The sequence below is a fragment of the Perognathus longimembris genome, chromosome 28 (genome assembly GCF_023159225.1).
Source record: "Perognathus longimembris pacificus isolate PPM17 chromosome 28, ASM2315922v1, whole genome shotgun sequence".
NCBI lineage: Eukaryota > Metazoa > Chordata > Mammalia > Rodentia > Heteromyidae > Perognathus > Perognathus longimembris.
Window position 1 is genome coordinate 56216956 of NC_063188.1, and position 27153 is coordinate 56244108.

At 41.4% G+C, this 27153-nt stretch overlaps 1 protein-coding gene across 1 annotated transcript in view; it reads left to right on the forward strand.

Annotated features, from left to right (window-relative positions):
• Positions 1-16153, forward strand: part of LOC125343054 (fibronectin type III domain containing protein 3C1-like) — a 46212-nt gene extending 30059 nt beyond the window's left edge. The window contains exons 17-26 of the mRNA XM_048335362.1: positions 685-831; positions 958-1060; positions 2099-2190; positions 2404-2517; positions 3933-4082; positions 11167-11441; positions 11720-11932; positions 12856-13022; positions 14278-14399; positions 15783-16153. Coding sequence (XP_048191319.1) covers positions 685-831; positions 958-1060; positions 2099-2190; positions 2404-2517; positions 3933-4082; positions 11167-11441; positions 11720-11932; positions 12856-13022; positions 14278-14399; positions 15783-16094 — 1695 coding nt within the window. The 3' untranslated portion in view covers positions 16095-16153. The remainder of the gene's footprint in view (positions 1-684; positions 832-957; positions 1061-2098; positions 2191-2403; positions 2518-3932; positions 4083-11166; positions 11442-11719; positions 11933-12855; positions 13023-14277; positions 14400-15782) is intronic.
• The last annotated feature ends 11000 nt before the right edge of the window (positions 16154-27153 follow it).

The window sequence follows — 27153 nt, forward strand, 5'->3', positions numbered from 1 at the left end:
GTACATGGTAAGACATCATGATTTTTTTTTGCTTGCTTATTGCCTTTGCCAGTATATTGACTTGACCCTTTCACTCTTGCTCAGATTACATGTTCATGGCTGCCACTCTACCACTTAAGCTATACCTCCAAGCCTAGCTCTTTACTGGTAAATTGGAGATGAAGTCTCAGACTTTTCTGCCTGGGCTGACTTTCAACTGCAGTCCTCTTAAGTCTCAGACTCTTGAGTAGCTAGGAATACAGGCATGAGCCACCAGTGCCCTCCTAAACATTGTGGTTTTTTTTAAATTCACTTAAACATAATTTTAGACTCACCTGGAAGTTGTAAAAATAATATATAAAGATTCCATGTGAGGGTTTTATTCAATTTCTCCTAAGATAAATATATGAGCATAATGTAATTAGAAAAACCTAGAAATTGGTATTAATATATTCCTGTTAACAAAACCCACTCAGATTTCTCAAGGAGTTTTTTGTTTTTTTTTGTTCTGGGGGTTTTTTGGTAACAAATCATTATTTACTGATGTCTAGTGATTTCGTGGTTATTTATACTGAGAATTCTATAAGTATTTAACTATTATAACTAGCGATTTGTATCACAGCTAATTTCCAAAGTGCATATTTCTTAGTAGATATGTGACCTATCAAGGGAACACAACAGATCTGTAAGCAACCTATAAATAAGTTGGATAACTTGGTTCTTTTTCCTTCAGAAAATGTTTGGAATATAATCTACAATGGTTCCATCCGGGAATTTTTGTATGATCATCTGCAACCTGATAAAATATATAAACTAAGAGTATTTTGCACTTCACCTGTAGGACATAGCCAGGTGAGGAAAGAGAAAAGAAAAGGGATTTAAATTGAGGATTGAACTGAATTGTATTACATTGCTAAATATTTTACAGAACTAACTTTGAATATAGTATAATCATAAGGTCTTTCGTATTTTTCTTAGCCTTCAGATGAATTGACTATTCAAACACCTGCGCTTGCTCCCTCTAACCGTACGCAATCTTCAAATCATAAAAACAAGTCCAAAGAAACAAGTTCTCGATGTGGTAAGGTTACTTTGCATTATTTCAGTCTTATCTAAACTTTCTGCTCTATAACTTGTGATTATTTTTATATAGTAAATATTATTATGCATGGAAATGTACAGTAAATGTACAGTAAAATAGCCATTGTGCAGCTAATATATGTTAATTTCAAAACATTTTTAAAGTATTGAAGCAAGCTAGGCACTGATAGCTCATACCTGTAATCCTAGTACTCAGGAAGCTGTGAGATCTGAGGGTGTCAGTTCAAAGTCAGCCTCGACAGAAAAGTCCAAACTCCAATTAACCACCAAAAAGCCAAAAGTGGAGGAGCTGTGCCTTAAGCGCAAAAAAAAAAAGCTCAAAAGCCCTGTGTTCAAACCTGAGTACTGGCACAACAGGAACAAATGGTTTTCTTTTGGTACAAAGTCAAATTTAGATTATCAAATTAATTCTTAGTAAGTGCAAGCCCCATTTTTTTTTGCCAGTCCTGGGGCTTGAACTTAGGGCCTGAGCACTGTCCCTGGCTTCTTTTTGCTCAAGGCTAGCACTCTACCACTTGATTCACAGCTCCACTTCTGGCTTTTTCTGTGTATATGGTACTGAGGAATCGAACCCAGGGATTCATGCATGCTAAACAAGCACTCTAGCCCAAGCCCCAATTTTTTAATATCTGTACATGAAACTAAGAAGCCAAATGGTGTAATATGTTTTGAGTCTTCTGCTACATTGTTAAGCATTTTAAGATTTTTTTTTTTGGTTTGGACTTTTGTTTTGGGAGTTTGTTTTGTTTGTTTTAGGAGTTCAAACTCAGAGCTTCATGCTTGCTAGTCAGTTGCTCTACCACTTGATCCATGCCCCAGCCAGACTTTAAGCATTTGAAGATAGAGTTAAGTCATTTCATATTGTCTTAAAAGAATACCCTTCAAACTACTTGTAAGAGCCAAAGTGGAACTCAGTGGCAGAGGGTATGCTTAATATGTGCAAGACCCAGTGTTTCATCTCTAGCACCAATAAAAGAAAAAAGTTTGCAAAAATAAGTTGATTTTGTCCATTTTATAGGTAATCCTCCTGCTACTAGCAATTCTGAGGCACTTGTGCTTGCTAGAAACACAGGAAGTAACCAAGATGGTGGCCCTGAACATACAGACAGAGTGAGTAAATTAATTCCCCAAAAATATAAGTTTCTAGGTAAAAGCAACCAATGGAGGGAGGGGAGTTATACTGTTTTCTTGGCCCAGGTATACTTTATTTCACTTTGGATGAGCATGTGCTTCAACTGCACTTCTTGTCGGGGTAGGGGAAGCCCTTCAACAAAATTATTTCCGTGTTTGCTTATTTTTGTTTGTTGGTTTGTTTTCTTGCAGCTCAGACCCCATCCTGTACCATGTGAAAGTGCACCAGTGCTGCGTCCTCCTTCACAGTGTAGTACACCTGTGCTGACCTGCAAAGGTCCAACCTGTGTTATTGTTAGCTGGACCGTATGTTATCAGTTTACTTTCATTACTTTTGCAGACACAAGAGCACATGAACATGAACAAACAGACAGGGGTGTAGACATGTATACATAAACAACTGGACTAAAGGATGGTATAACCCCCGGAGTCCGATAGTGTAACTCCTCTGAGAAAAAAAGGAGCACATTAATGGTGTAGTAAGTTTTAAGAAGGACTAGGAATTCTCAGGGGGTCAGCGAGTAGAATTAGGGTCCCACAAATCTTGGACCATAGTTTCTAGAACATATTTAGAACCTGATACCAATAGTATTGTGAAGGCTACTACAATAATCTCTCTACATCCTGTATGTGAGGAAAATAATATATTTGGGAGACTGAATTGATTGCCAATAGATAATGAAGATAAATAATAGATTATGAAGTTAAATCTACAAACCTTGAGATATGCTGAGTGCACTATCACAGAGCAACATACTCAGCCCAGAATTTAGTATTATTTAAAGAGCTTTTATTAGGAAATCTCTGCTGTTTCTTTGCATGTAACCGCAATGTGGATTATGACTATAAGGTACTAACCCTAAAAAAGCAAACTTTTTACACCCATGTGACTATTTTCTCATTCAAACTAACCAAGCTAAAAAAATGAGAACTGGGCCTGGCACCAGTGGCTCATGCTAGTAATCGTAGCTACTCGAGGCTGAGATCTGAGGATCATGGTTCAAAGCCAGCCTGGGCAGGAAAGCCTACAAGACTGTTATCTCCAACTATCCACCAAAAAATAAATGGAGGTGCAGCTGTGACAAAAGTGGTACAGTGCTAGCCTTGAGCAAAAGAAGCTCAGGGATAGTGCCCAAGACTAGCACACACAACTATTTATCCACCTAGTATACTAGAATTTTTCTTCCCTTTTTATCCAGACTCACGCAAAAACATTGTCACAACACAATTCTGAGCTACTAATAAAGGGATGACAGAGCTAGTTGCTTCTGTATATAAAGGCCAGAGCATATCAAGGCTCGGTTTGATCACAATAATCTATAGTAATATTAAACAACATGGACTTGTTTGGTTGCTTTCCTAAAAGTACCCATTTAAAAGTAATTTTAATACATTTTTGTGCTGGTCCTTGAACTGAGGGCCTAGGCTCTGTCCCTGAGATGTTTTTCCCAACACTAGCACCTAAGTCTAAACCTTGGTACTGGCAAAAAAAATAAGGGGTTATCTAATATGTGGGCAAATAACAAATACCCCTTAATTTTACTTAGCCTTTAATGCTAATTATAGTGTCATGTCTGTGTTTACATGTGTCCCTATCACACATCAGTTGATCAATTATAAGATTTCATAATGAAAGGATCCTTTTGTGTCTCTCCACAGTATCTTAATATAGTAAGCACTTAGAGAAAGAATTGAATTTCTCTGTTTGTTGCATCTTTCAGATTCCTGAATGCAATGGTGCTGAAATCACTGATTACAAACTAGAGTGGGGACAAACGGAAGATTCAATGCAATTGATTTACACTGGTACTTGTCTGCGATATGAAGTAAAAAGCCTCATTCCTGCAACTACATATTTTTGCAGAGTTCAGGTAGAGCTGACACTTCCTCCTATGTAAATAGGACAACACCTAGTATCCTATGCACTCCACATCCAAGGTGCTTGCAGCATTTCCAGTGGAGAGGTTAGAGGAGAATCTAAAAGGGAGGGGACTTCCACATCATAAATATTACTCATACATGGTGACAACAATCTGAATTCCTTCATGTGGCATTTAAAGCCCCACTGAACTTCCCATCCCAACTTGTGCTGTCATGGCTCCCATACAAATTCAGTATTCAAATTTCTCTGAACTTAGCAATCACTTGAAATCGCTTATCAAAAACAGTGATTCCTACACCAGCATTCAGACCTACTGAATCAAAATTGCTAATCCACAATTTGCTAATTGCTATATTTAACAAGCACTCTCTACAATTATCATTGGGCAAAATTCTATAAAATCCTACTTCCACATAAGTGAATCTTCCACACCCTCAGTGTGCCTTGCACATCAATCCATACTGTACTATCACCTGCCTTGTCTTTCAAACCCTAGCTCTTGCATACATCTTTCCCTTAATAACCTTTTCTGAAAGTGATCTCTTCTTTTTATGACCAACCAGAACTAAAACACACACTAACTTAAACGTTTTGAGAAACAGTGTGAATTTAAAATAATGTGTCATGTACTCCCTATAAAGTTTAAGCCATTCAAAATGTTCCAGGAGGGTCGGGGGTATACCTCAATATTAGCATGTACAAGAGCCTTGGGTTTGATCCTCAGCACTGAAGAACAAAAGGACAAATCTGAGTAAAGACATGCACAGCTGTAAATCTGGCACTCAGGAGGCAGAGGCTAGAGGATTGTGAATTACAAAATCTAAGCTCCATCTACCAGAATGCCTTTCATGTTCTAAAAACCATTCTGACCCTTAATTTCTAAGAGATTAGCATTTATAGATCCCACATATGAGTGAGACCATGTGTGTGAGATACATGTCTTTCTGTGCCTGGATTATTTCAGTCATAATTGACAAGACTTTTGTGTACCAGTCCTGGGTCTTCAACTCAAGGCCTGAGTGCTGTTCCCGAGCTTCTTTTTGCTCAAGGCTAGCACTCTACCACTTGAGCCACAGCTCCACTTCTGGTTTTTTGGTAATTCATTGGAGATAATTTCACTTCCTTTCCTGGGCTGGTTTTAAACCACAGTCCTCAGATCTCAGCCTCCTGAGTAGCTAGGATTACAGGTGTTAACCACTGGTACCTGGCTAAGATTTCTTTTTGTAGCTGAAAGTAGTATCCTGTCCTAAGTATGTACTACATTTTCCCTATCCATTAATCAATTTATGAACACACAGGTTGCTTCTATTTATTTTCTTTTTCTACCTCAATATGCCTATTTAATATCTGAAGTTTTTGGTGTCTTTTTATTATCATTTATTTTATTGTTATTATAAAGGAAATATACAGAAGGATTACAAATGCATGAGTCAGGTAATAAGAACATTTCCTTTTATGCAGTGTCTTCCTTTCCCTCACTCTCAGTCCTTCCCTCCCATCTCCACCCACAAATTGTTCAGTGAGCTGTTTCTATTTCTTCAGCACTGTGAATAGTACTGCAGAATACAGCAGTCCCTTGTTATCCTGGATATGTGGTTTCAAGGAGACCTCCATTGAGGAAAAAGTGTACATGCTCAGGATGCACTGAATTCAGTACTAAATTGTGTATGCTTGACTCATTTTTCCCATAATGCTGTGTAATGTCCATTGAAGACATGCCACCTTTCAACAAAACTAAATTTTTTTTCACTTTGTTTCCTTTACTTTTATCCTGGGGGAGGAGGGGGGTGTGTGCACATGTGCGTGTGCATTCTGGGACTTGAATTCAAGACCTCATACTCTTGATGGGCTTTCTTGTGCATGGCTGGCCCTCTGCCACTTAAGCCACACCTCTATAGACCATCAGTCTGTTCTGCTTTAGCTGGCTTTGGACTATAGTCCTCTGGATCTCAGCCTCCTGAGTAGCTAGAATTATAGGCATGAGCCACCAGCACCTGGCTAATTTTTTTCTACTTTAAACACCAAAATTAGCTGGATACTGGTCACACATATCTATATTCCTAGCTACTCAGGAGGCTGAAATTCAGAAGATAGGAGTTACAGGCCATCTGAGGCAGAAAAATCTGCTCAACTCTTGTCTCCAGAATAATCAAGCCAAAAGCAGGGTTGAAGGTATGGCTCAAAAGATATAGCACAAGCTGAACTAGCTTAAGGCCCTGAGTTCAACCTCAATACTAGCAGTAAAAGAACAAATTTATTAAAATTTAATAAAGAAAGAACAGTAAAAAGCAAGTTTGTCAGCAAAAGAAAATTAAGATGTACATTATTATCTTTCAGTCCATAGACTTAAACGGTAACAACTAATGCAAATAACTAACCAGTAACCAAACTAAAATGCATGTTTTTTAAAGTGACAGCTATAGATGTAGCCCAGTTGCTTATTTAACATGCATAAAGTCATGGGTACAATCCCCAGCATCACAAGGGCAAAAACAAAAAAAGCAAAACAAAAAAATCAGCCACTGCTGTGCAAACCAGTAATCACTGAATGAAAGAGGATGAGGTAGGAGAATTTCAAGCTCAATGACTGCCTGGATTACAAAATAGGACCTTCATCTTCTTCATCCTCCTCCTCTTCTCCTTTTTTAAAGAGGTAAAGGATGGAGACTATCCTCCATAAGACTGGTTCTCATAATGATGGTCTTAAGCAATCTGTGATGTCATTGATTTGGTATTCTTTTTTTTGTTTTGTTTTGTTTTTGCCAGTCCTGGGGCTTGAACTCAGGGCCTGTGCACTGTTGTCCCTGGCTTCTTTTTGCTCAAGCCTAGTACTCTACCACTTGAGCCACAGCACCACTTCCAGCCTTTTCTGTTTATGTGGTGCTAAGGAATCAAACCCAGGACTTTGTGCATGCTAGGCAAGCACTCTACCGCTAAGCCACATTCCCAGCCCTCATTTGGTATTCTTGAACAATTTCTCTGTTCATTTTCTTCCTTGCTTCCAGTGTTTTTTTACTTCCTTTCCACAGCTATTCAAGTTTACCCAAGCATTCATTCCAAGTCAAGTTTGTGATCTTTCCTTCACTCTATGCCCAACCCTGTGATGCCCACAGTGAACACCAGCTGTACCCTAGGCTGCCCTACACTGCCATTAAATGTTTGCTTTAGCACTGCAATTAAGTATATTCACTTGTTTTCAACCAGCCCTGGGGTTTGAACTCAGGGCCTGGGCACTGTCTCTGAACATTTTTGCTCAAGGCTAATTAATGCTGTACCACTTGAGCCACACAGCCCTACAGCTTTTTGGCAGCTAATTGGAGATACGATTCTCAGAGACTTCCTTTCCCAGGCTGGCTTTGAACCTTGATCCTCAGATCTCAGCCTTCTGAGCAGCTGGGATTACAGGAGTGAGCCACCAGCACCTGGCCTTGAGTTGATTTTTGTGACTGGTTGTCTTTTTACTACCATTTACTGAAAAGACAGTCCCTTCTCTAACACATGCAGTTATCACATTTGTCAAAAATCAGTTGGCTATAGATATAAGTTTTTTGTAGTAGACTAACCTGTTTTGTTAGTCTATATGTTTGTATTTATGCCAACATGCTGCTGTTGTGATTAGTACGGTTTGAAGTCAGGTAGTATAATGTCTCCTTGATTCATTGTTTTTTGCTCAAAATGTCTTTGGATATGCAAAGGCTTTTTTGAGGTGTTTCCTTGTTCTATGAAGAGTGCTACTGGTATTTTGATGGAGTTTGCATTTCATCTGTAGATCACTTCAAGCTGTGTGGACATTTAAACAATATTGATTCTTCCAATTCATGAACATAGACTATCTTTCTAGTTTCTTGTGTCCTCTTCAATTTCTTTAAGCAAGGTTTTATAACTTTCATTACAGAAATGTCTCACCTACAGTTAAATTTATTTCTAGGTAATTTTGGAGCTATGAATACCTTTCTGGATTTCTATTTCAAATAATTGGTTATTGGCATGGCAGCAATCCTATTGATTTTTTTTTTTTTTGGTCGGTCATGAGGCTTGAACTCTGGGCCTGGGTGCTGTCCCTGAGCTCTTCAGCCCAAAGCTAGTGCTGTACCACTTTGAGACACAGCACCACTTCTGGTTTTCTGGTGTTTAATTGGAGATAAGAGTCTCATGGACTTTCCTGCCCAGGCTGAGTTTGAACTGCGATCCTCAGATCTCAGCCTCCAGAGTTAGCATGAGCTACCAGCACCCGGCTACTATTGATTTTTGTATGTCTATTTTCTTTTCTACAACTTTGTTAAATCCATTTATTAGTTGTAATAGTCATTGATGGCATCCTAGGAAATTCCATGTAAAAGTTCAAGTTATCTCCAAACTGACAATTTGACAAGGTCTTTCCCAATTAGAATGTCCTCTCTTTCCTTCTCTTACCTGATTGCTTTGTCCAGAACTTTAGTGCTATATTGAATAAAAGTGATGAAAATAGCATTCTTGTATTATGCTAGCTCTTACAGAGATACGTTTAATTTTCCCTAGTTAGCATGTTACTTGTTGCCTCATTATACATTTGTTCTTCACTGTTGAGGTACATTCCTTCTGGGCCTCATTTGTTCAAGTTTTTTATTTTTATTTTTTTTAATTGTGGGCTTTGAACTCAAGGCCTCAAGTTCTTCCCTGGCTTTTCTTGCTCAAGGCTGGTGGTCTATCCTTGACCCATACCTCCATTTCTGGCTTTCACTGGATAATTGGAGATAAGAAACTAACAGACTTACCTTGCACAGTCTGCCTTCGTGTCGTGATCCTCAGATCTCAGTGTCCTGAGTAGCTAGGATTATAGGCATGAACTACCAACCCCCAGTAGTTTGCTAGTGTTTTGTAGAGGATTTTTGCATGTAGGTTCACGAAGGATATTGGCCTCGAGTTCTCTATCATTGCTCAAGCCTTACCTAGTTTTGATATCAAATAGGGCTATCCTCAAACAATATGTTTGAAAGAATTCCTTTCCATTTTATTTTTTATAATAACTTTAAAGAAATTGGTATTCATTCTTAAATGTTTGATAATATTCAAAGGAAATCCTGGGTTTCCCTTTGTTCAGATATTGTTTTTATTATTTATTCATTCTAGCAGCTTGTTATTACTGGTTCAGGTTTTCTACTCATGATTCAATCTTCTTTTCTTTTTTCTTTTTCTGATGGTACTGAGGTTTGAACCCAGGACCTCATACTCACTCCGTTCACTTGCTAGGCTGGTATTCTGTCTTTTGAGTCACAACTCACAACTCCAGCCTGCATTTTGCTGATTATTTTAGGGATAGAGTCTCACAGAGTTTTTGCCCGGGCTTGGAATTGCAAACTTCTGTATCTGTTGAGGAGCTAGGATTACAGGTGTGAGCCACTGGTGCCCTGCTCCTGATTCAGTCTTGGTAAAGTATGGATTCTATTTCCAGTACCAAGGGAAAAATATTGGTCAGGTACAAGTTTCTAGGAATTTGTCCATTTTGTCTAGGTTATCAAATATATTGGTATATAGGTATTCAAAATAATCTCTAATGCTCGTTTTTGTTTCTGTGGTGTCGGTTGTAATGTCTGCCTCTTCATCAATACTTTCTTTTAGTTGAGTCTTCTCTTGTCTTTTCCTTAGTCTAGCTAAAAGTTTTTCTATCTTGTTTATCTTTTTAAAGAACAAGGTCTGTGTTTTATCATTCTTTTGTGTCTTGTTCTTGGTTTCCATTTCATTTCTTTCTGATTTGATCTTTTTTTCTTCTAATTTTTCATTCTCATCTTCCTACCTCATTGTGATATGAGAAGCAATTTGATGTAAGTATTGATTGCTATAAATCTCCCCTTTTCTATTGCGTTTTCTGTTTCCCACAGGTCCTATCTTTCCATTTTCATTTCAAGAGAAACTTAAAATTTCCTCCTGATTTCTTCCTTGACCCATTGCTTCTTCAAGATTAAGTTGTTTTGAGTTCCATGTACTTGAGTAGGTTCTGATGTTTTACATGTTATTAATTTCTAGCTTTTATTAGAGTGTAATCAGAAAGGGACAATAAATATTCTATTTTTTTTGTACCAGTCCTAGGGCTTGAACTCAGGGCCTGGGTGCTTTTGCTTAGCATTTTTGCTCAAGGTTAGTGATCTACCACTTGAACCACAGCTCTGCTTCTAGCGTTTTAGGTAGCTAACTGGAGATAAGAGCCTCACAGACTCTCCTGCCTGTGCTAGTTTCAACCACAGTCCTCATATCTCAGCCTCCTGAGTAGCTAGAATTGCATGTGTGAACCACTGGCACCCAGGTTGACATGTTTTATGGTCTGATTTAAGATCTGTACTTGAGAATAATCTACATACTGCTGAGAAGAATATATTCTGCCATCTTTAGATGAAATACTCTATAGATTTATGTTAGACTGATTTGCTCTATGCTGCAGTTTAACTCTGCTGTTTCTTTGTTGATTTTCTGGATGATTTGCCTTCAAAATGAGGGGTTAAAGTCCCCAACTATTGTTGTATTGAGTGTCTATCTCTCCTTTTGGAGAGATATTTGCTTTATATATATAAATGCTCTTAAAATTGGGTAGATTTATGCATGTATAATTATTTCCTCTTGCTGAATCGATCCACTTATTATCATTGTATAATGGTTTTCTTTGTTTCTTCTCACTGATTCTGATGAGCAAGCTTTTTTAAATATAAGAACAGCTGCTGCTTTATTTCAGATCCATTTGCTTGGAATATCTTTGTCGATTCCTTCTCTTTCAGTCTATGCATGTTATTATAGTAAAGTGAGTTTCTTGTAAGCAACCTATAGCTGGGTCTGGGTGTGTTTTATTTTTTAACAATTTACTCTGTTATTGTTTTGCTTTGCTTTGCTTTTGTTTCAGATATCCATTTCCACACTCTTAATGTGCTTTCCTTATATTCACTCATCTCCTTCTTATAGATACAACCTAAAAGTTTTCTGAATTTCAGCAATTTAGAAGCATACTATTAGAGTTTGACTTTATGAAATTGTTTTACTATGCAACCAACTGGCTATGTACAAAAACAAAGTAATAATGAATCTCTAACAAAGTGTATCTTTTCCAGGCTGTAAATGTAGTTGGAGCCGGACAGTTTGGAGAAAGTGCTACTGTGACCACACTAGCAACTGTACCCTCAATAGTACAGAATTTACAAGAAGATCCAAACAAAGTTCCTGAAAACTTAGCATCATCTTGCCTTGCTATTAAATGGGAGGAACCAATTTGTAATGGTTCTCCAGTTACTGGATACAATATTGAATATGGAGATAGAAGAATTATGGCTGTTGACACTGTAACAGAGTGTATACTGAGAAATCTACAACCAGACACCATGTATAAGTAAGTCACTTAAATTTTACTTTTGAAATATTTGAGCTATATATTCATATAATATATTTAATCTACATAGTATTCTTCTTGAAAGGACTTCTACTGGATAGGAAAGTTTAGCATTCAGTAAGAGCCATTTTTGCCATCAGTAGTTATCAATAGTGATTGGGGAACAGACTTTTTTTTCAAATTTTTGTCTGTAATATTTAGTATAATATGATAGTCAGTTACTAGGCATTTAGTTTATATGTAGAATAATGTATTTTAATTTTTCTTTTTGCCACTAGAATTCGAATTCAAGCAATAAATCATTATGGCCTAAGCCCTTTTAGTCAACCAATAAGGAGCAAAACCAAACCACTTCTACTTGACCCTCCACCCCTTGAATGTTCAATTTTGGGGCATCAGAGCCTCAAACTTAAATGGGGCAACAATGCAAACAGAAGAATACTTTCCAGCTTTATAAGCTATAATTTGTTCATGAAAGATCGATCTGACAGGTAAAGAATTTTTACTTTTTATTATATATTATAATTAAATGATTTAAGATTTCATATCTTTTAAAAAATTTTATTGGTGTCTTTTGTTACTATTGACCATCATGGGGCTTCAAATCAGGGCCTGGTCACTGTCTCTGAGATTTTTTTGCTCAAGGCTAGCACTCTACCACTTGAGTCACAGCTCCACTTCTAGTTTTTTTTGGGGGGGGGGTTGCCAGTCCTGGGACTTGAACTCAGGGCCTGAACACTGTCCCTGGCTTCTTTTGCTCAAGGCTAGTACTCTACCACTTGAGCCACAGTGCCACTTCTGGCTTTTTCTACATATGTGGTGCTGAGGAATTGAACCCAGGACTTCGTGTATCTGAGGGAAGCACTCTACCACTAGGCCATATTCCCAGCCCCCTAGTTTTACTTTTTGCTGGTTAGTTGCAGCTAAAAATCTCATGAACTTTCCTGCCTGGGCTGGTTTTGAACCACAGTCCTCAAATCTTGTCCTCCTGAATGTCTAGGATTTTAGGTGTGAGCCACCCTCACCCAGCCAAGATTTTATGTCTTAATCATATACGCCAAAGTAGTTTCAGTGAATTAATTACATGTAAATGCAACCCAAAGACAACAGCATAGGATAGCTGTAACTGTTTATTGTTGTCTCTTCCAATGCACTTGTTCATTTATCTAGCACAATTCATCAGAAAATAGAGGTTATGGTGGGTGAGCCGGCTCCTTGCCATTATATTATCTATCAACTGGCTATTTTTGGTTTTGTGTCTTACCTTTCTGGCTTTAAGTGACTTTTTAGTCAAGTCAAGTGACTTTAGTGAAGTTTTAAAATAAGCTTTTAGTTAGTTATATAAAAAGCTATTTGTACATATATCACTGTTGATTGGTAATATTGTTTTCCTCATCTTTATTCCCTCCCCTAGATTTTCTGTCATTTACCATGGACCTTGTCAGACTCACAGAGTACAGAGATTGACTGAATGCACTGAATATTCATTTAAGATCCAGGCATGTAATGAAGCTGGTGAAGGACCAGAATCTGATATCTATGTTTTTACTACCAAAAAAACCCCACCAGCCACACTTAAAGGTGAGTAGTATGAGTCATGATATTGGAGGCTATATTACTTTGAGTTCTAATAGATGAAAAAAAAAACAGCAGTAACAAGTATTTTAAAAATAAGTTGGGAGCCAGGCACTGATAGATCACACCTTAATCCTAGCTACTCTGGAAGTTGAGATCTGAGGATCATAGTTCAAAGCCAGGCCAGGCAAGAAAGTTAGAGAGACTCTTTATCTCCAATTCAACAGTAAAAAAGCTGGAAGTGGGTCTGTGGCACAATGGTAGAACACTAACCTTGAGCAAAGAAAACTCAAGGACAGGAGCCAGGTCCTAAGTTCAAACCCCAAAACCGACACACACAAAAAAATAAATTGTATGTGGTGGTATATTCCTGTTATCTCAGCTACTCAGGAGGCAGAGGTTCAAGGCTGGCCCAGGTTAGTGAGACCATTGTCTCCAAAACAAAACATGAACTAAAGGATTGAGGCTTTAGCTCAAAATGGAGAGTGCTGGCCTAACAAGTGCTAAAACCCTGGGTTAAACCCTAGAACTACAGATCAATAAATAATGTAGTACCCAAAGAGGGAAGAATTATAGATCCAAAGTACAACTTAAGATCTTTTGAGACTCTTATAATCAATTTTATTTAAATACTTTAGAAATCACCTAATTCAGCCAACCACTCTACCATCAATACCATTTTAATAGTAAGAAATTCAGAATTCTAGATGGTAAGTAACTTAGCTACAGGACCCTCTGAATCAGTTGGCACAAGCCACAATCAGAATTGCAGACTCCTGATTCCCCTAAAAGTGCTTCTTCTACTTTCTAATAGTTATATATGCCTTGCTATATATCTCGTTCTATTTTTCAAAAGATTTATTATACAAATCAATTTGTAGATGCATTTATAATGGTTAAAGCTAAACATAAATACTTAGTTTATTTCTGAAGCTCCAAGTTTTCTCTCCTTATTTGAACAGTAAAATAAAATGCAACATGTCGAACCACCAGTGGCTCACACCTGTAATCCTAGCTATTCAGGAGGCTGTGATCTGAGGATTGTGGTTTGAAGCCAGCCTAGACAGGAAATTCCATTAGACTCTGATCTCCAGTTAACCACAAAAGCAAGAAGTTGAGTTGTAGCTCAAGTGGTAGAGTGTTAGGGTTAAGCACAAAAGCTCAGGGACAGTGCCCAAACCCTGAGTTCAAGCCCCAGGACAGGCACAAAAAATTATTAAGGAAAAACGATATCTTCTAAAGTGACATTTTCTTCTTCTAGCTCCCAGAATACATCGGCTGAAATACAATGCCTGTGAGATTAAATGGGGGTCTTTGGAGCCCATCAACGGAGATCCTATCGTTTATAATCTTCAAGTCATTACCGATAAAGGAACTGAACAGGTATATTCTTCCTTAGTCTTTAAATTTTTCTGACACTGGCTCACACCTGTAATCCTAGCTATTCATACAAAGCTATTCATACATCTGAGGATCGTGGTTAGAATCCAACCCAGACAGAAAAATCCATGAGACCCATCTCCAATTAACCATTTAAAAAAATTAGAAGTGGAGCTATAACTTGAAAGAGACCTAGCCTTGAGAAAAAAAAAAAAACAGCTCAAGGGAGAAAGAGAATTCTAGTCCTAGCTGGGTGCTGATGGCTTGTGCCTGCAATCATAGCTACTCAGAGACTAACATCTGAGGTTCACCATTCTAAGCCAGGTTAGGCAGACAAATCTGTGAAACTCTTATCTCTAGTTAACCAAACTTCAAGTCCATTTATGGTATAGCACTAGCCTTGAGGAAAAAAAAGCTAAGGACCAGCTTCCAGGCCCTGAGTTCAAGTCCCAGAACCAGCATAAAAATAACCTAGTCCTGTATCCTGCTGAAAATTGAGCTTTTGTCATGAATGTGAGGTGTTTTTTTGTTTGTTTGTGGGGTTTTTTGTTTGTTTTTGCCAGTCCTGGGGTTTGAATTCAGGGCCTGAGCACTGTCCCTGGCTTCTTTTTGCTCAAGGCTAGCATTCTACCACTTAAGCTACAGCACCACTTCTGTCTTTCTCTGTTTTTTTGGTGCTAAGGAATCAAACCCAGGGCTTCATGCATGCTAGGCAAGCACTCTACTGATAAGCCACATTCCCAGCCCATGAGTGTGAGTTTTTAAGAGGTTTAGAGTAACTAAATCTTGTCCCAAAAATCTCAGCTCTTCCCTAGCATGCATGCATGTAACACTCATTTGTGAACAATTTAGTCATTTACTTAGTTTATTATTATTGAATTATTCAGTATTTCTTGATTCTACTAACCACACAGCAAGACTCAGTTCCAAACCTAATGTAATTAAATCTTAACAATTATAAATATTTGCTATTACATTAAATGAAATTACCTAATAGAGGTTCACTTCAAGAACACTGGATACTTAGAGTAAAATTTTTAGTTTTGTTGTGAACCTGTTCATGAGATGAATATATATTTTTCTTCTAAAAAAATCCTAAATTAAGCCAGGCACAAGTGGCTCATGCCTACAATCCTAGGAAAGGAAATCCTAGCCTGGGAAGAAAAGTCCCCCTAAGGCTCTTATCTCCAGCAAATTACTCAAAATAGGCAGAAGTGGCTCTGTGGTTCAAGTAGTAGAGCACTAGCCTTGAGCACAAAGAGGCTCAGGGACAGTGCCCAGGCCTTAAGTTCAAGCCCTAGGACCAGCAATAATAATGATTAATAATAATGAAAACAAAATTTAAAAAATATATAGTCATCATATCTCTCTTCTTTTTTCCTTTAGCTGTACAAAGGACCAAATACTTCATTTAATTATTCGAATTTCATCACAAATACAAATTATCAATTCAGAGTCTGTGCTGGGCGCCAGTATAAAACTTCTGCTGGCAAACAAGAGCTCTGGGGACCATACAGCCCTACCTCTATTTTCTTAACTCCTAGAAACAGTAGAGGAAGAGGGGCTCATGACCGCAGAGATGATCATAAACTCCGGATAGAGCTAAGTGATGAATCCTTTATTTTCATTCTTGTGATAGGATTTGCAACGGTTGCTCTTTTATCTGCAGCCTCCATCCAAACGTTCTTGATAAGTTAAATCTATTTTTCTACATCCTATCCATTATATAAACAAATCCTATTCAATAAAGAAATTGTCTGATACACCTCAATGATTACTTAAAAGAAATATTCATTTCGTCAAAACTCTTCAAAAATTTTACTGAACAGATTTAATATTTGGGAAATTTTGGGAGGAAATAGGTAACTCTTAAATTTCATGAGTTTAGAAAAAGAATGCTCCACCAAGCCTCTTATGGGTACTATTTCGAGATTAATTTTTTTCAAATTAATATTTTCCAAACTTCAAGAATTCTGAGAAGACAACAATCTTTTGCACATTTTATTTCAAACAAAATGGAAAAAATCTATTGTACATGTCTTACATTTATATAAGATAATAAAAAGTAGATACCAATACCTTGCAATGAAATTTTTTTCTAACTAGTATATTAAGCCATTGCTCTGTGCTCTAATAATTACTTTGATAGTGGGGAATTTTAATTTTGGTATTTACATGTAATAGGAAATAGAAGAAATGGAAATAAGGGGTGGACAGTCACTTGATACCAATTTAAACAAATGCTCTCTGTGTTGGTTAGAATTATTACACATGTAATGACTAATGGTTACATGACATATAAAATTATTTCCTCAAAAAGTGGAGTGCTGGTGGCTCATGCCTATAATTCTAGCTACTCGAGAGGCTTAGATCTGAGAATCACAGTTCAAAGCTAGCCCAGACATCAAAGTCTGAGTCTCTTATCTCCAATTACTCATCAAAAAGCCAGAAATGGAGCTGTGGCTTAAGTGGTAGAGTGCTAGCCTTGAGCAAAATGCTCAGGGATGTCACTCAGGCCAAGTTCAAACCCAAGTACTAGTCAGGTATAAGTGGCCTATGCCTGTAACTTTAGCTGCTCAGGAGGCTGAGATCTAAGAATCATAATTGAAAGCTAGCCGACACAGGAAAGTCCATGAGGCTCTCATATCCAATTAACCAGCAAAAAGGTAGACGTGGAACTGTGGCTCAAGTGATAGGACAATGCCCAGGCCCTGAGTTGAAGCCCCAGGACTGATGCATGTGCACACACAGTACAAGGAAGAAGCGGGGGTGGGGTGGGGGGGGAGAGAAAGGAAGGAGAAAAAAAAGGAAGGGGGAGGGATGGGAGGAAGAAAGGAGAGAATGGGGGGAAGGAAAGAGAAGAAAGTAGGAAACGAGTAAAAAGAAAGAAAAGAAAAAATAAATGAAGGAAGGAAAGAGAAGAGGGAAAGAGAAGGGGAAGGAAGGGAAAGATTAAGGGGAGGGAGGGAGGGAGGAAAGAGAAAAGGAGTAGGACAGAAAGAAGAAAAGAAGATAAGAAAAAAGAAATGAAAGAGAAGGAAAGAAAAGAAATGAGGAGAGAGGGAAGGAGGCAATGAAGGAAAAAGAAAAGAAAGAAAATGTGGTTAGTCACTGGTGGCTTGTCATTCTAGCTACTTGGGAGGCTGGGAATGAGCGGGTTGCAGTTCGAAGCCACCAAAGTTGAGCAGAAAAGTTTACACCATCCCATCTCAACTCATGTTGCGTTGATTCATGTCTGCCATCCCAAACTATGAGTGAGGCTGGGTTTGAAAGGATCATAGCTGATAGGAAAATGGAGGAGAATGGAAAAGGAATAGGCCAGACTCAATCATCAACAGGACTGTTCATTGAAGAACAGTGAGGGGCACAGACTTTCCAGCGGGATTGGAGGTTATGGGAGGGGGTGAATTTGGGACCAGGCTTATAAGGGGTCTGAAAGCACTGGGTCTAAGGAAGCTGGTGTTTTTTTCTTGGGCCTACAATGGATTGTTTATAGCTGGGCTTAAGTGCATTGCCCTGCCTTGTATCAAAGCAAGTTCCCATATACCTGAGGTTTTCCCAGGGACAATAGGGTGGAGGTCAATCCTTCAATAGCCACACCTGCCTGAACAGAAAAGTCCACAAGATGATAGCTGGATTGTAACTCAGGCATACCCTGGGGGAAGTAAGACCTTATTCTACAAACAATGAAAACCTGGGCCAGAAGCCTGGCTCAAAGGCTCCCACCCAGCCTTAGGCAAGCTAGAAGCTGGGAATTTAAGCTCCAGTGCTGTTAAAAAAAAAAAAAACAAGAAAGAAAGAAAACATTGTATACAGAATAAACAGCCCTAAAGAAGAATAAAATGCTGTCATTTGCAGCAAAATGGAAATAAAGGACATTATGTTAAGTGAAATAAACCCAACACAAAAAGACAAAGGCCACAGGTTCTCTCTCTTGTGAGGGGAGGGAAGGGAATGGGAGAGAAGATAATGCTGAATACCTCCAATCCCACTCAGGAAGCTGAGATCCAAGGATTAAGGTTCAAAGCCAGCCCAAGGAAGGGAAGTCTCTGAGATTCTTATCTCCAATTAACTACTAAAAAGCTGCAAGTGGAGGTGTGGCTCAAGTAGTGAAGCATCAGCCTTGAGTGAAAAAGCCAAAGGAAAGCACAAGACCCTGGGTTCAATCCCCACTACAGGCACTCACATTCACACGTGTGCGCACCACAGAATGTGTGTGTGTGTGTGTGTGTGTGTGTGTGTGTTAGAACTCAATGTCAAGCTGGGGAAACGAATACCTGGTAGATCTTAATGGTCCCTGTTCTCCAGGCCAATGCCTGTGGATAGGGTGTCTGAGCATATTACATCAGTACCAAGTGGTCACTCATGGGTCTGGCCAATGGACTTATTGCCTAATGGGCATCACCTGAGACAGACTGCAGTGACTGGGTCACAAATCCATGTCAGCAGCAGGGTGTCTGTAGCAGTGTGGGCCTTGGCACTACACATGTGCTGCACTGGTCTTCCTAAGTCCATTCAGGACTCCAGGTGTGATCAAACCTTGCATTGTCCTTGGCCAATTCCATTCCTTCCCCTAAATCAGCAGCAAGAATGGAGGCAGTAACTATCCACTTGGGGGAAGAAAAGGGAGAGGTAAAGTTACAACATAGGCAACTGGGGCTGGTTCCTGCTGAGATACTCTGAGCCCAGCAGAATTCAGCAATGACTGAGCTCACACCAGTGGCTATGAGAAGAAGCAACAAGATCAGTAACAGCTCCAAATGGCTTGTAGACACGCCCCCAATTCATTCTGACAAGACACTCCCTGCAGCTTTGGGACAAATCTTGGCTCATACAGAATCCATCTAAGGAAAGAATGGCAGCCATTACTGTGGGGAAAGTTACATAGTTTAAAAAAAAAAAAACAGAACTCTTCACATTTTTAAATTTAAAAAAAAAATAAATGGCCCAGAGTGCCCTCTGTTGGTGAAATAGCAGAAATGTCCACAGAGTCCCTGAAAATAAGCACTACTGCTTAGAATTTCTAGAGAGACATGCACAAAATCAGATTATAAAAACTGAAAAAAATGCCTACTTATTCAGTGAACAGGAATCTTGTACACCAACAAGCAAAAATTATGACCTCACTGAACCAAAAAAAATTTCTAGAAATTGACTATAGCAACTGATATCTGAAATGCCTCAAAAAATTCAAAATTTGCTTAGAAAAGGGCTTTGGGGTGATGGTCCTAGAATAGCACCACTAAAATTTTATAGGGAGAATAAGTTCAGGATATTTCTTTTTTTCCCTGTTTTTGGTACTGGTACTGGGGCTAGAACTCAGGGCATGGACACTGAGTGTACATATCCAAGAGACTCTTAGACACTTATCTCCAATTAAGCACCAAAAAGCCAGAAGTAGAGGTGTGTGACAGAGCCCTATCTTTGAGGGAAAAAAAGATCAGGGACAGAGCCCACAGCCTGAGTTCAAGCCCCAGAACTAGCACAAATAGTAATGAAAGAAGTGGAAAAAATAAAAGAAGCAGAGGTATGGCTCAAGTGATAAGAGTACTAGCCTTAAACAAAACAGCCAAGAAAGCGATTGGAGTTCTGAGTTCAAGACCCAGTACTGGCAAAAAAAAAAATCTATAGATGTTAATACAGAACAGGTGTTATTTTTAGATTTTTTTGTCAGTCATAGGGCTTGAATTCAGAGCCTAGCCACTGTCCCGAGCTCTTTTTGCTCAAGGGTAGTGCTCTACCACTTTGAGCCACAGATCCACTTCTGGTTTTCTGGTGGTTTGTTGGAGATAATAGTCTCAAAGGGACTTTTCAGCCCAGGCTGGCCTCAAAACCCTTAGATCTCAGCCTCCTGAGTAACTAGGATTACAGGCATGAGCCACCAGTGCCTGAACTATTTTTAGAAATTTTAAGCACAATGCAGATCAATGATAAGGTGACCAATCATCCTCATCCTCATTTGCCTAAGACTCTCAAAAATCCCACTCTCTGGTGTGTGTGTGTGTGTGTGTGTGTGCCTGCCTGCCAGTACTGACTGGGGTTTGAACTTAGGGCATTGTACCCTCACTTGGTGTTTTCACTTAAGAATGGCACTCTAACAAAGGACAAAAAAAACCAATGCATCAGAAATACTTACAAAACTATATGGTGTAAACCAACTGTACAACTCATGAGGGGGAGAAGGTAATGGGGAGGGGGGAGGCGGGGAAAAATGAGGGAGGAGGTATCAAGTTGGATAAGAAATGTACTCACTGTAGGGGCTGGGAATATGGCCTAGTGGTAAAGTGCTCACCTCGTATACATGAAGGCCTGGGTTTGATTCCTCAGCACCACAGGTGCCGTTTTGACATTTTATTGACACAAAATTTCCCAGATTTGGGTGATGGGTGCACACAGGGTAAAAACAGTGGCTCTATATTTATATATGCATATGCATGCATCATGAGCATACACATGCACGCATGCGCGTGCGCACGCACACGCGCACACATGTCTCTAGTATCAAAAGAATACAACATAGATCATCTGTCTTCCTTTGTGACTGTCCCTGTATTTTCCCACTGATAGCAGCAGTGTTGCATTGCTTCAAGGGCTGTGACTCACGTGTACAAACTAAAGGTGCTGTGGTTATGAATATTAACAGACTGTCTTTGCTTTTGACTGTCAATAAACCGTTGTGCTCCGTCTGACTCAAGATATAGTTTAGCCAGGCACTGGTGAGCATGTTGGGACCTCGTGCTCTTAGTTATAGCTCTGGGCTTCCAGTGGCCCAGCCCCTGGCTGCTAATGTGAGACCTGTGCGCCAGCTCCTTGGTGGTTTTCTGGAAAACTTCCAGCAGGCTGGGGTGAAGCCAATTCACAATCTTAACTATCTTGAAGCCTCTCACCTACTGGTCTCTAGACTCAGCTTCCTTAGTTCTGTGCTCCCAGCCACACTTGAACTCTTCATCAGCTTTCTACAATGCTGCTAAGTGTGCCTTGGGCTAGTAGCCCCAGGAGCTGTCTGTGTCTGTGTGTGTATGTGTATGTGTGTGTGCGCGCGTGCACGCACGCACGGGCACGCTAGGGCTTGAACTCTGAGTTTGGGCTCTGTTTTAGCTTTTTCATTCACTCAAGGTTGGTGCTGTTGTGCCAAGTCCCAAGACCACCCCCAAGAAGACCACCGAGATTCAGACACTCCGAAATGCAAAAGCAAGGCAAGGCTTTATTTAACGAGCTGCCAACTCGGGCCTCATCCTACCCACCGACACAGCGGAGGTTAGGAGGAAGCCCCGAGCTGTGATTACACAGGGCTTATAAAGGCAAAGAACAAGGTTACAACAATCAGCTGTGCAAGCAAGATTAGAACACAGGTACAAATCTGATTGGCTCAGGGTTCGATTCTAAAATGGGGTTCACGTGGTGGGGCCTGACTTCAAAGTCTGGCACCTCATTTCCCCCTTTTTCTTTTTGGTACCTTGGGAGCCAATCATGGCTCCATTCTGTCCATTTCAATGGCTTGCACGTCTAGGGGATGATAATAGAGGTAAGGCATGGGGCAGTAGGGCCAAAAGTAGTATCCGAAAATAACTCTGGTCCCTCGGTTTTAAAGGGGGGCTGATGGGTGAAGATCATCTTCTGTAATTTCTTCAGGCTGACTCAGGGGCGTTGAACAAGGTGGTCCACACAGAAGTAGTTTTTAAGCATGCTCTCTTACCTGGAACTTATTAAGGGTCAGTATTAGATCTTGACAAACTTGTAGGAATCACCTGTGCTTCTCTGTGGGCCTGCTGGAAACTTACAAAAAACCTACAAAGAAGCTGGAATGGCAATTAAACATTTTGGTAGCCACAATTCTCCCTTTCTCACTTTGCAATAATTATTTAGGACAATTTTACTTCCAAACCTCTTATCTAGAAATGTATTCTTGATTTCCAAAGCCTTTCTAACACTAACAACACTTTAGCTTTTATCTGCATCGGAAAAACAAGCTCACAGGCAATCTGAAACCAGGTGCCGCCCTTTGCTTACGGGCTGCTTGTTTCAAAAGAGCCTCTTTTTTTTCTTCAGTCCCAGTTACTGCATGGCATGAAGACCTTTGAATTTAAACTTAGTTTTGCATCATACTGCAGTCTTGAACATGTTCACTCACACATGCAGACACATACATTTTCAAAAGATCTTAAAGCGCGCTGAATAAGCATCTGCCGTACATTTTAAGACAAAAACCTTTAACAAATGATTTTACCATTCTCCAGCCTCATTTTCCAGGGCTTGATAGTAAACATTTTTAGTCTTAGTAAAACATTTTAGCGCACCAAACAATTTTCTGCTTAAGAAGGCTGGGTGGGGGTCCCCCCAGAGTTCTTTTTGTGGGCACTCACACTCTGATTGTGAACCATCGCCTGTACATCTTTACAATGAGCTAAAGTCAAGTCCAGGGGAGTGGAAGGAACGTTCCCCATCATCCGTTTGTCAGTCAGGCACAGTGCAAGAAAGAAACACAAAAATGAGCTATCTCCTTAACTTCCCTCCAGTGAGCTAGGATCAAGTCTAGGGGGCTAGATGGAGGTCCTCAAGATAGAACGTTATCCATAGCTCTGATCAGATGTAATACAAAAGGAGGAAAACACAAAGGCCTAAGAAAAGCTACGAGTTGGAGATCTCCCAAGCTGGCCCACAACCTCCTACAAGGGTGCAGAAGGAATGGACCCGAGTTGGCCCACAACCTCCTGCAAGAAGGAGGGGACCCGAGTTGGCCCACAACCTCCTGCAAGGGTGCAGAAGGAGTGGACCCGAGTTGGCCCACAACCTCCTGCAAGGGTGCAGAAGGAGTGGACCCGAGTTGGCCCACAACCTCCTGCAAGGGTGCAGAAGGAGTGGACCCGAGTTGGCCCACAACCTCCTGCCAGATAAGCAGAAGGAGCAGACCCAAGTACAAGGTGGGTGGGTTGAGTCTCGTTTAGGAGGCCCTCCTGGTCAGTTCCAGCCAAAAACCAAACTGACTCGCGCCCTACAAGTATAAGCCGCTGTTTTCTTACCTTCGGAGTCTGGGATCTCGGGGTCTCTGGGGCTATCCCGGACGAAACCCCAAATGTTGTGCCAAGTCGCAAGACCACCCCCAAGAAGACCACCGAGATTCAGACACTCCGAAATGCAAAAGCAAGGCAAGGCTTTATTTAACGAGCTGCCAACTCGGGCCTCGTCCTACCCACCGACACAGCAGAGGTTAGGAGGAAGCCTCGAGCTGTGATTACACAGGGCTTATAAAGGCAAAGAACAAGGTTACAACAATCAGCTGTGCAAGCAAGATTAGAACACAGGTACAAATCTGATTGGCTCAGGGCTCGATTCTAAAATGGGGTTCACGTGGTGGGGCCTGACTTCAAAGTCTGGCACCTCAGTGCACTACCACTTGAGCCATGGCTTCATGTGTGGCTTTTGCTGGTTCATTGGAGATAGGCCTCCCATGAATTTTCCTGCCCAGGCTGGCTTTGAACTGCAATCCTCACATCTCAGACTTCTGTGTAGCTAGGATTAGAGATGTGAGCCACCAGTGCCCAGCTGAGTTGTCTGCTCTAACACAAAGACCACAAACAGGCAACGAAGCGCTAGATGAAACTTTATCAGGGCTTGATTGCAGCCCCTGGAAAGCAGTGCCTAGGAACAAGTGAGCCCATGGTCCCAGATGGCTCTGAAAAGTGGGGGAGGGGCTCGTGCACCATAGCCTGTTAGCCATGAACTTTGTGCTTAGTCCCACAGCCTGCAGTAGGCCTGCATGACTCAGTTGTCATGGGTTAGGGAGGTTTCCAACCAGATTGAAGAAAAATGTGGCACTATCCTAGGAGAGTGTGGGCAGGGTAATCAGGAACAACTATAGGTAAAGTCACCTATAGGTCATCTCAATCACTGCTCACTATGTAGAATAGCTAGGACTGGAACAAAGTCTCCCCAAGCAAAGTGAAGATTGGGGCAGTAGCCGTGACAGCTGTGGTGGTTCCCCAGGCTGGAATAAAGTGACTTGGGGACATAGGCAGCTGGAGCAGAGCCTCCTCCAGGTGCCTGAGCCTGGATCAGAGTCTCCAGGGATACTATTGATAATGAGGGGCTTGACACAGCCACCACAGCTGGAACATTACCAAAGTAGTGACTATTTAATTGACAGCTGGCTTGGCCTCCATGCACATAACAGCCTTAGTCAATCATTAAAAGTATCAGAAATACTGTTTTCAGGCCTGTCAGACTTGAGAATCTGCAAGAATCAACAGGAACAGTTTCCATCAACCCTCCATTTCTGCCCAAATGAATAGTCACCCAGTTCCACTTCTCCTAGGAACATGGCCTTTGAAAGCAGAATATGGAAGAGAATGTGACAGCTGTCAGTCAAGCAACTGAACCTCTGACCCCTGACAGCTTCAGCCATTTAAAAGGGAAAAAAATATAAAAGAGATCCATGATCTAACATGAAATTACCTTCTTTTTCCTGGAGGAATTTTTACTTAAGAACAATTAAACCCTAACCAAATATCATTAGGGAAAGCTGAATCTTCTTGGTCTGTCTCTGAAAGACACATATAGGAATAGGAAGATAAATAATCAAAATTGATAATACTTCATAATAATCAGAAAAAACGGTGTTGAGTAGAAGAATGGTCAGCTGGGAACGTGGCTTAGTGGTAGAGTGCTTGCCTAGCATGCATGAAGCCTTGGGCTCGATTCCTCAGCACCACATATATAGAAAAAGCCAGAAGTGGCGCTGTGGCTCAAGTGGCAGAGTGCTATAGCCTTGAGCAAAAAGAAGCCAGGGACAGTGCTCAGGCCCTGAGTCCAAGCCCCAGGACTGGCAAAAAAAAAAAAAATCCCACCTTGAACATACTGGGCTTATTTCAAAGTGGATAATTCCTAATCGGTGACACACGTAACACACATAGTGTGAGGAGCATAGGGAGCATTGGCAGGTGTTATGGAAGAGTGTGGGTGTGGAAGAGCGTGGGAGAGCATAGAGGAGCATGGGGGCATGAAGGAGTGTGGAGGGACGTGGGAGCTGAGAGTGTGGAGGTATGTAGGGGCATGGAGGAGCATGGGTGGGGCACGGAGGAGCATGAGCAAGCATAGGGGACATAGAGGAGCGTGGGGGGCGTGGAGGAGGGTGGAGGAGTGGGGAGATAAGGAGGTGCTTGGGGGCGTGGAGGAGCATGCGCAAGGGTGAGGGAATGAGGACAAGCGTGGGGGACGTGGATGTGACTAGGGGGTGTGGAGTGGGGGATGTGGAGGTGCGTGGGGGGCATGGAGGAGCATGGACAAGTGTGGGGATGTGCAGGTGCATAGGCGGGCGTGGAGGAGTGAGGGTGATGTGGAGGTGCCTGGGGCGTGGAGGAGCATTGGCAAGGGTGAGGTGACTTGGACAAGCTTGGGGGACATAGGTGCGTGGGGGGCGTGGAGGAGCATGAGGAACATGGAAGTGTGTGTAGGGGACGTGGAGGACTGGGGGGATAAGAAGGTGCTCGGGGGATGTGGAGTGTGGGGAACGTGGATGTGCGTAGGGGATATGGAGGAGTGTGGGAAACGTGGATTGCGTTGGGGTGTGGAGGAGCGTGGGGAACGTGGATTGCATAGGAGCGTGGAGGAGCGTGGGGAACGTGGATTGCGTAGGGGGCGTGGAAGAGGGGAGATGTGCAGGTACGTGGAGGGCGTGGAGTAGCGTGGGGTACATGGATTGCGTAGGGGGCGTGGAGAAGCTGGGCTGTGTTCTAAGGGAACTCCTGGCCATTGGCAACAATGTATTCATAACGTGCAGCTAGCTCCGCACCTCTGCAAACAGCTCAAGATGGCTTCTTGGAACTCAGACGATTCGGAACAGCCGGAACTGGTAAAACCCTCCCACAAACTGAAGTACCCCTGAAACTAGTGAAATGAATGTAAATGTGTGGAGGAGAATGGAAGGGGAGACCTGAGAGACTTTAGAAGAAAACAGTCCATTTTCTCTTGATCTATAACGGAGAGATGGGGTGGTGGGGCCCAATTTGGGGAGCCTAACCGCATGGCAGAGTTGAGCTAGGCTGCTGGCTTGAGTTTGTGGGGCAGGCAGAGATGGACTGGGACACATGGATGGGGAAGTTTCGGAGGCTGCCCTCAAGGCACTCCTTGGTGAATGGCCTGTGGATTGCCATGCCCTGGGGGGGACAAGGGCTGAATGGTTGCTTTTCTGGTGGGAGTGATGAAACCACCTTCGCCAAAGATGAGGACTAAAACATGACACTGGCTCATTTTAAAACCATAGATGCTTCACTGGTGCTCATAGTTTGGTTTAAAGTAATTGTAAACAGTGCTGAAGCTCCTTTTGCTTTTCTGAGGGTACTGGGAACAGGTTATGAGAGATGTGCAAGTGCACCTCATGGGCTTTAGCCTGTGGGAGGGTGCTTTGGTGGGAGAGTGGGGGAGGGGCGTGGGATTCAGGCTAGATGAGGGCGGTATGGTGGAGGGGCGTAGACCTCATCCTAGACCCCAGCATGGGGGAGGTTGTGGGAAGGGCACTTTAGCAAGTGGGTGTGGGGCGCTTTGGGTGAGGGTGGGAGGAAAGGCACTTTGGTTGGTCAGTGGGGGGTAGGAAAGTGGGCCTCAGCCTAGATAACAGCGTGGGGGAGGGGCATAGGCCTCAGCCTAGGGGAGGGCTGGCATTGGGAGACCGTGGTGGAGGAGGGGCGCTTTGAAGTGAGAGAGAAGGGTAGAATGTGGGGAAGGAGTGCTTTGGTGGGGGCATGGGCCTCAGATGAGGGCG